Source organism: Phoenix dactylifera, chromosome 11 (genome assembly GCF_051530095.1).
Source record: "Phoenix dactylifera cultivar Ajwa chromosome 11, Ajwa_hap1_PhDact_Kaust_v1.1, whole genome shotgun sequence".
NCBI classification, from domain to species: Eukaryota; Viridiplantae; Streptophyta; class Magnoliopsida; order Arecales; family Arecaceae; genus Phoenix; species Phoenix dactylifera.
In genome coordinates this window covers 20,457,963-20,473,622 of record NC_143200.1, presented here as the reverse complement: position 1 = coordinate 20,473,622, position 15,660 = coordinate 20,457,963, and the positions used below count along the sequence as shown (strand labels likewise).

Genomic DNA, 15,660 nt, shown 5'->3' with positions numbered 1-15,660 from the left:
TTGCCTGCCTTACGAGTTGTGCATCTTTTAAGGTTTCATAGTTTGGGCAATGATGGGTTAAAATACCGTGTCACTTTCTGTCGATACAAAGCCTGAGATGGGACATCTTTGAATTGCAAGCAAACACAATGGATAAGAGTGATGCAATGACAAAAGTGGAGTCCGTTTACAGGACAAGCGAGCATCCTAGGTGCACACATTTCTCGATCCAAAATAGAGCTGCAAGCCTGCAAGAAGGTCGAGCTCAGATAGGGAACGTGCTTGGCCCCAGTGTTTAAGTTGTAAAAATGCCATGCTCGGGGTCTGATGGAGCTATTAATTGAACGAGTTGGTCAATAATCAGTTTTTTGGTTAGGGCCTTCTTCAGTGTCTTCCTTGAGAGTTATGATGGGGAGTACTTCAAACTGGGATCATGTTTTAGAGGGAGCAGAGTCTGCACTCATGGTAGTATTGCATTCGCGCATGCCCTTGTGTGCAACTATCAAACAGTTTTTATGCTCTTTTGAAGTGTTCTTATCGTATCCTTCCTTTGAGATATCAAATTCATATGCAGAAATTTAAAACAGTTGTTTCGACCAGCCATGAAAGCTCAAATCAGGACATCACAGGTACAGGTAATTTAAGAACGAACTCAACAGTGTCAAAGGCGAAACGATGCCTACGGCCATCCTCAAATCCTTGGGAAGCACATGAAATAGATCAAAGCCGACGCGAACCACATCAGTGATGAACCCTGGTAACAGTTTGAACCAGAAGGCTTGGGCCCTTCAGCCGCGGCTCGAGCAACGTCCTCCATCTTCTTCTCCTTTTGTGCTGCTGCCTGAGGCTGCACTTCAACATGCAGTTTGAGACCATTCTTGCAGTTGTTCGGATTGCTGCTCGTGAAATAGCGTGATCCTTCCACATCAAGGCTCACTTTGGTTAACCCTTCTGTGAACATCTTAATGGGATTGCGAAGATCGCATGACTCAAATTCCTCCCTGCTACGCAGCTCGGTGATGCTTTCTTCAGCTGCAGAGTATGCGAACCCTGAGAATATAATTTCCATGAACCGGTTAAACTTTGTAGTCTGGCTTAGTTTTAAGAAGGTTGACCATATAAGGTCTGTTACGTGTATGCCTATTCTCATGGAAGCTCCATGCGACATTATTGTTCTGGGAATAAACTTGGAAGTCTTGAATTCTATTTGGGTATTATTTTTTATCTAGACAACTGCTTTAGTTGGATTTGAACAAAACAAGAGTAAATTGGCTGACTGAATGTAAATTTAACCAGTGATAGACCTATCCAAATCTCCCATATAACAATCCCATGCACTATCATAGAATAAGCAAAACTGACCAGATTTATAAGTTCTTCGATTATGTCGAGATGATTTCATTGTGTTTAGTTGAATAAAAGGGTCCATAGAACTGGCAATCCCCCTTGAATACGCGTCGCAAGTTAGGTCTATGCGTTGCACTCTATCAATCTTAACCAAGGCTATCATGAGTTTATTCAATGAGATTGGAGACTTCCACAAAATACCATGCACGGACACAGGACACTCGAGGAAGCAGACCCCTTGCTTACTTCCTCTCATAAGTTTTCAAGAACCAATAGAAAAGCATACAACCTTGAGCAAAGAGTCTTTTTGTTTACTTGCTTCAAAATGTGCCGAGGATAAGCGAGACCCATCAGTAAATCGATCGACAGTAACATGTTCGATATTGAAGAATGATTTGAGCAGGTGGTAGGACTCGAAGATTTGGTAAATATCCTTAGTATTTCATGTTCAAGAGTGTAGAAAATGGATGTTTTAAATTATTATGTCCCTACACAGGAAAACCAAATCTAAGAAGCAGTACCAACAGACAGGAACGACGATTTAACCACAAACAAATGACACTAATTATCTATTACGATGATTGCACAAATATATTTTAAGAATATTGTGATTCATAAAACGATCGAGTTATTATTTGAATAATTGATATTTGGAAATAGCCTGAAAAAGCACTTGGTTGAAAAAAAAGTTTCATAGTGAAGGATTACAAAACAAAAGAGCAACATATTATGATTGATTTCAATGTATGTTCGTAACTGCAGTAAGAAACTCCTACTTGAAGGAATTGAAAAGAGAGGGGAGAGAGAGAGAGAATAAGAAGAAGAATTGGTCTTACAAATCCTATCTCCAACCCTGAATATCCTGTTAACGGGCGAGGCAGCAATGTCAGTAGCGGCGTCCCACCCAGGATCACCACCAACCACATGGTGAACCCCTTGTGTTGCTCCACAAGTCCTTATTCCTCCCCCTCCATTACCTAGAGTCGCTAATACTACCACTCCAGTAGCAATGGCAACAACAACACGGTGCCATAGCAAAGCAGCCATAAGAGATGATAGATGGAGAAGAATGGAAGGAGAAGCTAGAGAGAGAGAGAGAGAGAGATGGAGGGTGAAGTGTGTGCTAAGAAAGGCATATAAATGAGGAAATGAAGATGCCCCTCTATCTCACCTACTTTTTTATGTTCTTACCATTCTCAGCAGATGGTCCTCCAACTTAGGGAACGGTAGGTCTTTGCCATAAAATAAACCATGGACGAACATATGACTGTTTGATTTCATTTTTTAAGAAAAAATACTCTTTTTCTTTGTGTGAGATCTTCTCTCTGAGAATGTATTCACATAGAAGAAATGCGCAGGAACCCCAAAATTCATAGCGCGCAGATTGCAACACAAAGCACTATACCATGCTGCTATCAGAAGATGGACGGTTATCATACAAGAGATTTTTATGGGCCATACATAACATACTGTTGATAGTCGTCCTTTAATAGCGACCACCAAGTATGGTACAGTATTCTGCGGTGTAATTCGCGCACCATAGAGAATTTTAGATCAAACTTGCAACGTCTTGACTCACAAATTCTCGTATGTGACGTGTATTCTCGGTGTATTCACTGCCCAAACTTCTTTAGATGACCTGTTACTTTTACTATTTAGCACGAGCGATTCAATTTGATTGTTCGGTGCGAGGCAATTTAAAACAAAGGGAGAGAACAGGGTGACTGCACTTGCAAATTTTAGACCCCATAACCTTGAAGGTATTTCCTGGGTCCCACCTACCTAGACACGTTATTTAATGCTGAGGGTTGATTTGTCCTTGTGCTCAAGGTTAGAGCTACTTTGGCATGAGGTCATCATGGACTCAAAAGTGCGAGACGATTGTCAATATTCCTGATTCGGCCTGAATTCTAGAACCTAAAAAATGGATGCAGGAAGACAACCAGCCCATAGAATAGGATAAATGTGGTTGGATGACGATATTGGCTTAGATTTTTAATCTGTGTTTGTGTTTGTTGAGAGCAAATTGTAGCTGACTGTGTGATCTCTGAAGCACGCAGATTTCTCCAGTAATATCTTAAGGGAGGAAAAGCCAGTCAGTCGAGGAAAAACACATGCGCTCAAAGTTTCATGGATTCTTTCTGCTTCGAAGACTGGATAAAAATCAAGAACCTAGTTCTTCACACGTTCTCATTATCATGGCGGAGTCTGCGTAAGGAATAGAAACACTTCATTTGTTTTTAGCACCATCACAACATCTTTCAGCTGCGGTTTTGTAAATAAAAGTCCCTCCTCATCCCATTTCTTGAGCATTATCATCACACCTAGCTTAGAAGTCCCATCTTTTCCTGTATATCATTTGTCTCACCAGCTCCGTCCCACCACCAACGTTATTTATCTCTGTTTAATTCAATGAAATCCATATTTGTACTGTCCTCTGATTTTGCTAGTAAAGAGATATTTCTATCTTCCATCTTATGAACTTGTAAAAAATCTGTAACACTAGATTTTTAATTTTACCGGTTTCGATCTTAGCCTCCATTCTGGCGCTATAGAGCATTGTGCAAGTTTATCATGCATGTAGTAATACATGGTTTACACAGAATAAAACTTGAATCCCAGAAGTTTTTGGTGTAACTAAATATGAACAAAGTAGTGCGAAGAACTCATTTAAAAATATTAGCCAGAGGATATTATTTAGATTTCTTAGCTCTGTATAGATATTTAAAATCTGCCCAATATATAACCGATCTAGGACTAAATATATGTCTTCCTCCCTTAGTGTGGAGGAAAGACGCTTATGATTAATGCACATCGAACCCTCGGAGATTGTTTGTGATGTTGCACTCCACTGGCATTCGAGTTATCAGCCTTGAAACAAGGAGAGTGAGAGGAGCCACTCCTCTAGAGTTGGCTTCTTCTCCTTTCATATATATATATATATATATATATATATATATATATATATTCTCCAAAATGGTCCATTTCTTTCTTCTGCTTCGCTATCCTCAGGCGCTTGGCTTCAATAATTCGAACACCGAGTTCTTCCTATCCGCTGAAGCATCACCTCAGTAAGTCGCCGATTTTTACTTCTATTTATTTGTTTTATTTTAAAGTAAATTGATAGCTGGCCAACAACTTTTAATCCCTATTGATTGAAATTTAACCCATACCCCAAGTTTGAAAATTTCTTTAATTCCTAACCCCTAATGGCTGCACGCATTTATTTTTAAGTACATACGTAATTACAAATAACTGTGCATATACAAATATAAGTAGGTGCAGGAACAATATAACTATATGCAGCAAGAATATAGCTGTATACAAAAACTAATATTAGTATGTACAATACAAGTGTAAGTGTATGAAAATCTTCTATAAATATGTGCAGAACTAAAAATTAAATGATAATGGCCAAGGGAATGCATGTTCAAGTCCGGGAAAGAAAGGGCCATATATAAAAAAGTCAAAATCTAGTCATTGATCTACATTACGCTATGTGCTCCTAATTTCATCAGGATGAATTATACCCCAAAGCTCATTGTGAAAACTTGATAGCTTGCATTATCAGCTTTCAAATAAAAAAAAAAATTGCAAAACAAGGTTTTCATGGTTTCCTTGCTCTAAAGTACATTGCTTGGGCTGGGTGATGTTGGCAAATCTGTTATGCTATAGCTGTGCAGGGGAATGCAATGAGTCTGCACCCAAACCCACACATGGTCAATTATGGATTGGAGTTCCGCTCAGAGATCTACAAACTTTGTTTTGGATGCAAAGTTTTTTTACCGTGATCTGGATGATATAATTTGGAGGTATCATTGAAGCTAATGCCATTGTGTGATTGATATACATCAAGATACACCATACCGGCCCAAATTAGACAGTACAGAGCATACTGTACCATACCAGCTCAATGCCGATATTTGGTAGGGATGGTGTATCGACATTCGGAATGTCAAAAAAAATTTTGTATCTTACCGATACTGTGTTAGTATGGCACTAGTAAAAGATCTAATACCAAAACGATGAACCTTAATGCATATAATTAAATTTAAAGGTGCCGATTGCCAATATATCCTCTGAAGTCAGAAACAGGAGTTTTGAATTTAAGCAGTACTCAATGCCGAAGTTTTTTTAGTTGCAACTGACATCTAAACCCTCGTAGCGATGATATGGAGCATAGTTTGTTTAGACCAGTGCCACCTAGAAATGTAACCAATATCCCCTACTTCCCGTTCTTTTCTAATGATTAAACCACAAAGGGGAGAAATAAATAATGTTGTTTTGTTTAGCGTCACGGGGGTGAAAGGAGGCCAGAAAATAGAAAGGCATAAAATCAAGCAAATGCATGCTCAAGATAGGGGGGCAAAAAGTTCCCCTGCTTCTGACTTACCAATTATCTACGCACAAGGCAACAACTGAGACCAAGAAAATTAAATAATCCATTATAATTATGTAGAGTCATCAATTAGAAGTTTGAGAACAAACAGAGCCTCCCCGTAAAGGATGACTTATTAAAAACCTCTCATGCAGAGTAATGAACAACTTCACCCAGTTAGTAATTACTCTCCTCCATTACATAACACACATCAACCAACTACACAAACTGCTATTATTGATCTTACTCGCATAAGCTACCTATATCATACATTTTGGTTGAAGTCATGGTGAAGCAGGAACTGGCTCACTGCTAGACACAAAGGAAACTGCATCCTCTTTTGCAATGGCCACAAAATTTGCCGGAGCCACCGGCCGTGGTGATTTGGACTTGCTTGTGGATCTGGAACCATTGCTTCCACTCTGATTGGTGTTCAGGGATAATCTTCGACTGGCAGCGCCATTTGATGCACCTGCATTTGCACGAGGGCCCACAACCTTCTTTGGACCAGGAGGTCGGTTTGGACTTGGCCTTGAACCAAAGAGCGACTCTTGTTCTGCATTTAGTTGCTCATGGAAACGCTTTTGATCCTGGCACATAAAAATAGTGAATGATTGAGTGAAATCTGTCGATACTCATTTAAGTGGTAAGCTTACACATGTTTCTATACTGAAAACCATTTGCATGCCATACGACCTCTAGTCAACTTGGAAAAGGTTGAAGTCATTGCTTCAGTTAGGAGTATCATGACATTTTCAGTACCTATGCAAGATGGACTAACATGCAAGAGCCTGGAATCTAGGATATTTAAGATATCAAAAAGTAACCAAGGCCTTGTATTGATAATGACTTCATGCAAGAACCCGGTACCTCAATATAGCATTGACAATGTAAATTTTAATAGCAATGATATGATATAATCACCATTTTTCATGATACTAGAAAGAGCAAATATGAGTTTATGTTTACCCGCATTCTCCGTTTCTCTTCCTCTCTTTCATGCCTGAGCACAACATATTCATCTAGCATTGCCAGAAGTGGAACACCATCATACATGAAGGACAAGCCACGATCTTCTTCCCATGTCCTGGTCTTTGCCACCAGAGTATCAACAAGAGCTAGCACAAAACATTTATTGGATTAGCAATTGGGTAAGCAGAGTAAAAATATCAAACCTTCAATCACCCATAAAAAAAAAAGGAGTCGAGCCTTCCATAGCTTTGATGACAGGATATCCTATTTTGGTTTTGATTGGTATAAGAAAGGATTATGTTAGAGACATAATAGTGTAATTACTTCCTGAAAAAAGAATTGCACTAGCCCACTTTAAGAATAAATCTATTTGATTCCCATGGAAAAACCTGATGGGCTTTCATTTCTAATGTACTCCTTTCCAGGACCTTGACCTTACTCAGAGACTCGTACAATCATGTGGAAAGGGCTTTGCCATAAAATTAATGCCCGCGCATAAGCAAGACTCCATCCATGCCCGTAAGGACTTCACCTCACACATAATTATGTATGCAGTTACAGGTGCAATGGTCGCTTATTTTATTCACAGGTCAGCCCTATGAATTTGCATAATAACATGATGCATACAAGCATACAGAAAAACATGCAACGACAAAACAAAGATACTGGTAGTCCAATGGCTTTTTTGCACTTTTCCTCTCTGCCAGTCACACATAGTTGGAAAAGGGCCTGAGAGTTTCAAGAAATAGGTTTTGAATTATTCCCTTTATTAATAAAGTGAATTGTAGTAATATTTCTTGATGAAATTTCTTGACATGCATTTATGGCATTTCTATGTGGCATTAAGTACCTGGAATTTTATTAACCAAAATACGAGCTTTTTCTGCACGCTTGAGGTTTAAATGTGCACCTCTGCCTGAGCTATACCTGTTTTCATCCTGAGACAGAAATGTTAATGTGAGAGAGACAAACAATTAACTGAATGCACTGCAGGAAGTTTGTCTATGCTACATTCGTATGGACATCTATTTCCTTGTAAGAAGAAGAAACCTATTTACCCGGTTGTAGTCTTCTAGCCAGCTCTCTTCTTCACATGCTGACATCCATCTCTCTACCTTATCTAATATTTCCTTTCTGCTCAGGGCCTCTTCTTTGGCTTCCAGTATATGATTATCCATGTCAGCTATTAATTCTGACGGTTCGACATTTCCCGAGTCAATTAGAGCGATTATTCTCTCCCGGGCAGCCACTGAGTCAATTGCTCTGTGAGCACGGGCATAAATATCTTCGAGTTCGCTTTGTTTCTTTAGAGCTATTTCCTTCATCTTGCTGAACTTTAGCTGATCTAACCTTTCAACTTCAACTTCAGCCTATACATAAAACAGCAAGCATGGACAAGGTTCAGCAGGACCAAGAACATTTGCATATACTGGTAAAAAGTATAAAATGGTAGAAATTGTTTACTTGTTCAATCAGATCAAGGGCAAGAGCTCCTGGCACAGTGACTTCATCTACTTCAGCAGATATATTACAGGTCACATGATCAAACAGACTCCGTTCTTCCATAGGGGTATCCATCAGATTCCAAAGATCAGAAAGCTGAGTTGCTAATTGTTGAAGCTGAGTTTTGAATAAAAATCGGTCATCACATCCATATCAAATAACCATAAAATAAAGCAAGTAAAAGTTGTATTATCAGGGAAACACATATGTGTAATAACTCTATATAAGTGCCAAAGAGTTACCGCTGCATGAGCAGATGAGTTTTATATAATGCTTCTTTCGGTTTTACTGTAGCTCTATGATGCCATCTTAATTTATAACTCAATATATAACCATGATAAGGCAAATAATTCCAGCTCATTCCATTTAGCATTCAAGGTCATCTAGAGCATGGATATTGTTAAATTGATAACAAGGATATAACATAAAGTTGGAGTTGACTCCTCCTGATGTGGAGCTGAATCTCAAATTGAAAGAGGAAATGTGTATGGCCTCCATGCATTGCATTCAAGATTAGTCACCCCTGGAGAAGATAAATTCAATTCCATAGCCCATCCATTTAAAATATATATAATTCTTACTGGAGAGAACTTTAATCTGCAACCTAAAAAATTTAATAAAAAATTCAAAAAAAATATTCAAAAAAATGAGGTGTCTATAGAGCCAAAAATTTAGACTGGTGTTGTCTGTTGGAGTTTGATAGTTCAAAGGAGCCCACTGAGTTTATAAGTGCTCATCAAACTGGTGGCTAGAAGTAATATTACTAAGCTCTCCTCAAGATATCATAAAAGTGCCACTACAACTGGAGCTCTCTAGGAAATCCAAACATTTCGAAAATGAATTTTGTCAATAGAGACGTTAAAATGATGATTTCCTTGCTTTCCTCAGCACCACTGGCAATATCTTTGACAAAAAGACAGCTTTTGTTGTACAGCATCACATGAATCGGTTCCATTGTAACCTAAAAATTGGGCTTTTGGAGATAAAATGCCTTTAGCACCACATTTGAAAGACCATCTACAGGCTAATGACTTGACAGATCTTCCAAATAGGAATTTAAGAAGATGAATTGCTAATAGAAAGCTATCTAGCTTTTTGGTTATATGATTCCCTTCACTCTAGTACAATGATTTTCTCATCTCTGGCATATTAGGGTGTGCTAAGAACACACTTTCTCTCCCATTTCCCACCATCTAATTGTAGTTCCTCTCTAACAAGAAGTAGACAAGTTGAACACTCAAGACATAAATCTAGCATCCCAAAAAATATTGAAAACAAATATCCATTTTTGATAAAACAATGTGTCCTCTCTCAAGTACTTAAATCCACAAATTTATATAAATTAGCATTAAATACCGAACTAAACAAACCTAAATAAGAGAAAAGGCTCAAACAAAATTGGGGAGAGGAAAATGAAAACTGATATCACTTAAATGATCTCCAATAAGTCTTGAGCACATCTGGTGCAATCTATGTTTTTAACTCATATTGAATGGAATTGCAGCATATCGCTGAAAAAAGAAAGGAAAAAAAGCTTATGGCTAGGGTGAATACAGAGGACTCATCAATATTGCTGGAACAAATGCATACACCGTTAATGTATGACAACGATATGATAGATGCATACAAGATGGCAAGGTACATATGTAAAGCATATAGAGGTGGATTATAAAAGAACAACTAAGGCAATTTAAAGCCAAATTTGAAAGGAATGGAGTTAAGCAGACTAAGCATTATCACTTTGTGATGTAAAACAATCATTAAGCATATGTATCTTGTGGGGACAAAAAGGCAACTAATGTTGATTGATGCTTCAGAAAATGAAATGAAATGACAATCAAGGTATTTGACAGAAAAACCTTATGATTCTCTGTTCAAATCTTTCCATGTTTTTTTTTTCTTTTCGGTGGGTTCCAGAACTAGAAGCTAAGTCTAAGAATCGCCAAACTCTGCCATTGGGAGTCAAAAGTTCTGCAGCAGAATGTAAAATTAGAGTACAGACATATGCATGCATCCGCTGTCGATATTCATTTTCCTTGCTGTAATGTTTAACCCAATGAAGATTCTACAAAAGATGATTGTCCACACAAAGGCCTTGATTTTCCAAATCTTGCTTTTTCCAACAGTAGTACTCAATGGTAATATACTAATATCAATTTCCTACTTACAGAAGAAATGTGCATGTTTATCTGCATAGCATGAGACATGGGAATGAAAATTGCAAAATATGATGGGAAGAAATATGGATACTAAAAGAATGAGGTACTATATAAAGTTAGCAGCAAAAAAGTTGCACACAGAATATGTGCATGACTAAATGTATGACACAGGCAAAATGTAAATGGTTGTGCAGTATTATAAGAACGAAAAGGGTCAGGAATATGTGAACAAGAAGACACATAGGAGTTGCACTGAACGAGTACAGATTGCAATGGAATGGGCATGTGCAACAAAGACTTGAGATGTCCCAACAAGAAAGGCTTGAATTCATATTGACAGTTTACATGTAGGGGAAGACTTGAGAATTTCTATATGAAGTTGCATTTAAAAAAAGTTGGCAGTCACAAAGGATATACTTGCAATAGGAATGCATGGCCAAGAATTACCTACAAAGCTGAAACCAATAGTAGGGTATGACTTGTACAGAACTTTCCACACTAATTGACCTACAATATGACGTTAGTGCCGCATACTATATAAAATGTTCTTCCAAAAAGCTATAGAAGATAAAGCACCAATAGCATGCCCATAAAAAGTAAAACTAAGTGAAAAGATTGAATGCAAGAATTACCTTTTGCAGTCTCATCTTTTTATCTTCTTCAAGTGCTACAACTGTCCTAGCAAGCTTTGATAAGGTATCATTACTAATGCTCTTGGATTGCGCACCAAGAGAGTCATCTAAGCTGGGATGAACTTCAGTTATAGTACTGTATAAATCCATCCCTAATACAGCACAGAGATCATGTACTGTGCTTACAAAGTCAAGAACTTTGTGCAGCCTATCACTCTGCCCAAACAGCATTGCAGATGTTAGAACATATTTTGTGATCTTAATAAAATAAGTTCGCATGACCAACATCAACAGAAAAGCCATAACGAGACCTTTTCTTTTTGAAGTTCTTGGAGTTGGGTTTGGTACTCATTTAACTTTTTCAAGGACAAATCATCCTCATCAACTGTAGGTGTCCCCACCAGTTCTCCAATTTTTAAATTGCCAGCAATTTCACCACATATTTTCTGAATTTGCGACCGTACATCAGCAAACTCCTTCATCCTCTCCTCTTTCTGCTTGCCTAACTGTTCCAATGCTGGTGCTATAGCTGCCAACTGCTCTTTGATTGTGCCAGATGACTTCTCAGGCTGTGGTACATCGAGAAACAGCAGTGAATTAGCCCGACCTAACGTTTAATTATACAAACTGTATCACATAATTATACATTGTATTGAGGTCTTTTTACTTTTAAAAAGCGGTGTATGCATGTGTTATGCTTAGTTCCATATAAATTAAAGATACAACATAACAATGTCTTACAACACATCTTTCAAAAGTAGACATCAACAAAAAGTGCAGTGCAGTAATTACAGAAGAAAATTCATCATTGGCAAGATCAAGATATGAGTGATAGATTGTCTGAATACATCAATATTAACTTGCTCTAGGCAGAGGGATAACCATATAATCAGTAATAGCCAACTCCAAAAACCCAATGAGGGGATGTTTTTGAATACATGCATAAGATGAAACAAAAATGGCATGACCATGCATATAGATACATCTGTGTTACATGAATGTGGTGAGCGGAATGAGCTTTGGATGAGAAAGTTGGTTAGAGAAAAGGGAGGAGGTAGTTGTTTTTTTTTTTTTCTTTTTTTCTTTTTTTGTTCCAGAGACATGGAGGATGCAGAGGTATTGGGGGTTGAGGGTGTTATCAGTTATGTAAATAAACATTTATATGTAAATATTAAATGGTTTGGTGCAACTTATTATAGGTAAAATTCAAAACATAGTCTGGAGAGTGTAGAGATTGTGTGTTGACATTTGATTAATTAAGCTAAATTTCAAGGTTACATTAAGTGCACTGCTTCTTACACCCAAATGAACATCAAGGATGAAAATTTATTCAACTGATCGTAAAAAAAAAAAAAAGGAAATACAGTTAGATGCACATGATCAAAAATTTTTAGTTATTCAGCACAATTTTAAAAATATTATAAGATATTTATGTAGTCGTTGCTAGGTGCTGGCAAAGGAAGATGATGATACTGAATTGTAAAAGAATCAATCAACAAGTGCCACATCCCATGATTCAAAGTGTTGGTATATAAGAAATTAACACCAGGGAGTGCAATTACATATTGTTAAGAGAAACAACGAATGCAAAATTAATTTTTACTCACAGTGTTGACATTGGTCTTTTCTCCAAGGGCAGAAAGAAGTCTCGCAAGCTCAGCTTTCGCATCATCCAAGCTCTGCAGAAGGACATCCCTTGACCTTGAAGCATGATCAACTTTCCTCTTGTAGACATCCAAACACTCCTGGTCTAGTTGAAGAAGCATTTTATCACGTTCCTCTTCACTCTCACCAACTTCATCCCAGATTAGCTGAAACAAAAGGCGAGTCATTTGATCAACCTCATTCCCTCAAATTGTGGCATAAAAGCAGTGACGTAAACCGAATTACCTGCAACTGCTGCAGCAAAGATCCACAGGTACTTTCACCAGATACAGGATTTTGGGTACCTGTGATTGCCATCTATGGCTCAATGTGACCTGCATTCGAGGAAGAGCTAATAAACAAAGTTGCTGCAGCTGCACGGGAGTAGATGGGAAAACAAAGAAATGAGAACCAGATCTATATACCTTAGTAAACCAAAAGGACAGAGATCTCTGGCAAGCCTGCAAATGATATACTTGCTTGTCAGGTAAAATTCAAGATAATAAAATCACCTCAGGAAAATCAAGTTCTGCAGCAACAGAATGAAGCCAGAACCAGTTACTAATCTAAAGCTAGGCAAGAAAAATGAATATATTAACTAATCATGCAAAATATTCATATTCTGCTAGCACAAAAGAGACCATGCTTGTAAGAGAGGGAACAACTACACATGTAATGACCACATAGAACATTCTTCATTGAAAGACAACCGTCCAATTCTCATCAGAAGGGTAGCAGGGCTGGGCCCCACTGACAACCAGCTACGAGTCCCAGCCCGACAACCATACCATATGCTATTGAAAAAAAAACTAAATTTGTTGCTTGGATCGCAAACAAATTATCCTATTTTGACCACACTGACGCAAAGACATTGAATTCCGTACAGCATGGTATGCAAAATGCCAAAGATTGGAGATCAACATTCTTAAGGATCATCTCGATATTAGATTGCACGTCGGTGGCTCATTAATCTCAGTTTTACAATTATACGCCCAGTGGTTCCAGATGGCGATACCATAAGCAAGATTTTAAGTTAACATTTTCGGTTCTTGTCAATTTAAACTTACCAGAGGGTAAAAGAGAATAAGAAAAGACAAATTCATCAACAAATTGATCCAAGAACAAGAAATCCCACAACGTAAACCCTAGCCATGACCAAATTTAATTCTAAATTACAAAAATGTACTAAAAATTCCGTGAAAAAAAAAAGAGAAGTCAAGATCAACTACAAAATCTTCAAACCTGCTCCAAAAACTACGCATCAAAGTTGCATCCTGCTCAATCACAAGATCGAAAGCAACAGAAACAACATTAGAGCATTTCAACAGCAGAAACCCTCTTTGCATCAAAAACCACCACCAGAGCAACCCAAAAAACCACATCCATTGCAAATATATCATGAAAACATCGAGATCTCGATCTCCACCAACTCGAGATCAATGTGGTCAGAAAAAGGCAAAGAAGAGTAGAAATTCACGAGATCACGAGAAGAAAGAGAGCTCCAGCTCGCCAAAGCAAGGGCAATGCGAGAAAAACCGCTGGAAAGCTCACCTGGGAGACAACTGCAGAGCTGGGGCTTCGAGATCTTGAGTTGGGATCCGAGGGATCCTCTGTTTCTCACAACCGAAGCAAAATGTGATCAAGAGGGGGGAGAAAGGGGGAACTAAGTGGAGCGGAGCGCAGCAGTGGCCGGAGCGCTGCTTCTCGGACATGGTGCGGATGCAAAAGGACCGATTGACCATGGTGGAACCGGTTGACCTCGCATGTGCCGGCGTTCGCAGGCATTCTCTTCACCGTCCACGTAATGGAATCCAACGGCCCGGTAAATCGCGACGCCTCGTGCGTCGCGATTGATGCGACCAGCCACGTGACACGAATCCCGGGAGGCCTACTAAACGCGAAATATTTCAGAAACCGATATAACCAGAACCCAACTCTGCACCCCAAGGCTGAGTCACAGGTAAAGTAGGGTCCACAAGCACAATCACATGGGGAAACCATAAAACTAATTTGAACCAGTTATTTTGGTTTGGTTGGGACAAATTGTCCATATTTGGTCTAATTTTGGTGTAAAATTTTTTGAAACTAAAAAAATCAATTCAGTTTTAGTTTAAATTTAAAATTTTAAAAAAAAATACTTAAATCGAATCGACCCACATATATACTCGTGTACTGGTCGCACCCAAACTGAGCATATCTACACACCCAAACACCAAATACCCCAAATTCTCACAATCAGGCTGGGCCATAAGATTGATAAGGATTATTTCTTTTAAAGAGAAAAAGGCATCGTGTCAATAGTCAATGTGTGACTAGGGGTGGCAATCGGGTCGGATCAGGCATAAACAGGTCGGGTCAAATACAGGTCGGGTCAGAAAACTATAAATCTGAACCCAACCTGTTTATTAAACGGATCAGGAATTGCAAACCTGAACCTGACATGTTTATTAAACAGGTAACCCGACCCGACCCGTTTAACCTGTTTAATAAACAGGTAACCTGTTTACCCAACCCGACCCGACCTGTTTAACCTGTTTGCCCAACCTGACCCGTTTAACCTGTTTAGACCTGTTTAATCTGTCCAACCCAACCTGTTTAACCTGCCCAACCCGACCTGTTTAGACCTGTTTAGACCCGTTTAGACCTGTTTAACCTGTTTAACCCGTTTAATCTGTTTAACCCGTTTAACCTGTTTAGACCTGTTTAACCTGCCCAACAGTTAAACGGGTTAAACGATTTAAACGGGTCAGACATCTAAAACCCGTATCCGACCCAATTAATAAACAGGTTAAACGGGTCGACCTGTTTACGACCCGAATCTGTTTAGGCCAAACCCAAACCTGTTTATGGCGGGTCGAACACGGGTCGGGTTGGCGGGTCGGGTCATATTTTGCCACCCCTATGTGTGACTAAATGGAAACAGCCTTTTAAATTTTTCTATTAGGTTCCTTCCAATCTCATCTCTCTAACCAATCATCAATGGTCATCTAGAAATCTACTAGACCCTCCTCAAACCCAAAGCCTCCTCCTTTTCTCCCCTTCCCTC

At 38.7% G+C, this 15,660-nt stretch overlaps 1 protein-coding gene and 1 long non-coding RNA gene across 5 annotated transcripts; both read right to left on the bottom strand.

Moving 5' to 3' along the window:
• Positions 1–805: 805 nt before the first annotated feature.
• On the bottom strand, positions 806–2,304 carry LOC103722387 (uncharacterized). Its single transcript, XR_015971285.2, has 2 exons — positions 2,163–2,304; positions 806–1,029 (listed from the first exon to the last, which is right to left on the bottom strand). It is a non-coding gene; the product is annotated as an uncharacterized LOC103722387 (long non-coding RNA).
• A 3,441-nt stretch (positions 2,305–5,745) lies between these two features.
• Positions 5,746–14,335, bottom strand: LOC103722386 (65-kDa microtubule-associated protein 1-like). Of its 4 annotated transcripts, none has more exons than XM_008812929.4 (11): positions 14,166–14,335; positions 13,040–13,075; positions 12,861–12,949; positions 12,578–12,781; positions 11,282–11,539; positions 10,971–11,186; positions 8,141–8,296; positions 7,735–8,046; positions 7,527–7,614; positions 6,674–6,822; positions 5,746–6,294 (listed from the first exon to the last, which is right to left on the bottom strand). In XM_008812929.4, exons 3-11 carry the CDS (start codon positions 12,930–12,932, stop codon positions 5,989–5,991), a joined length of 1,761 nt encoding a protein of 586 aa, XP_008811151.3. In that variant the 5' UTR covers positions 12,933–12,949; positions 13,040–13,075; positions 14,166–14,335; the 3' UTR covers positions 5,746–5,988. The 4 variants fall into 4 exon arrangements, with proteins under 4 accessions (XP_008811151.3, XP_088563287.1, XP_088563288.1 ...); XM_088707161.2 differs by having other exon boundaries at positions 13,040–13,143; positions 14,166–14,310; XM_088707162.2 differs by lacking the exon at positions 13,040–13,075 and having other exon boundaries at positions 12,861–12,988.
• Positions 14,336–15,660: the final 1,325 nt, after the last annotated feature.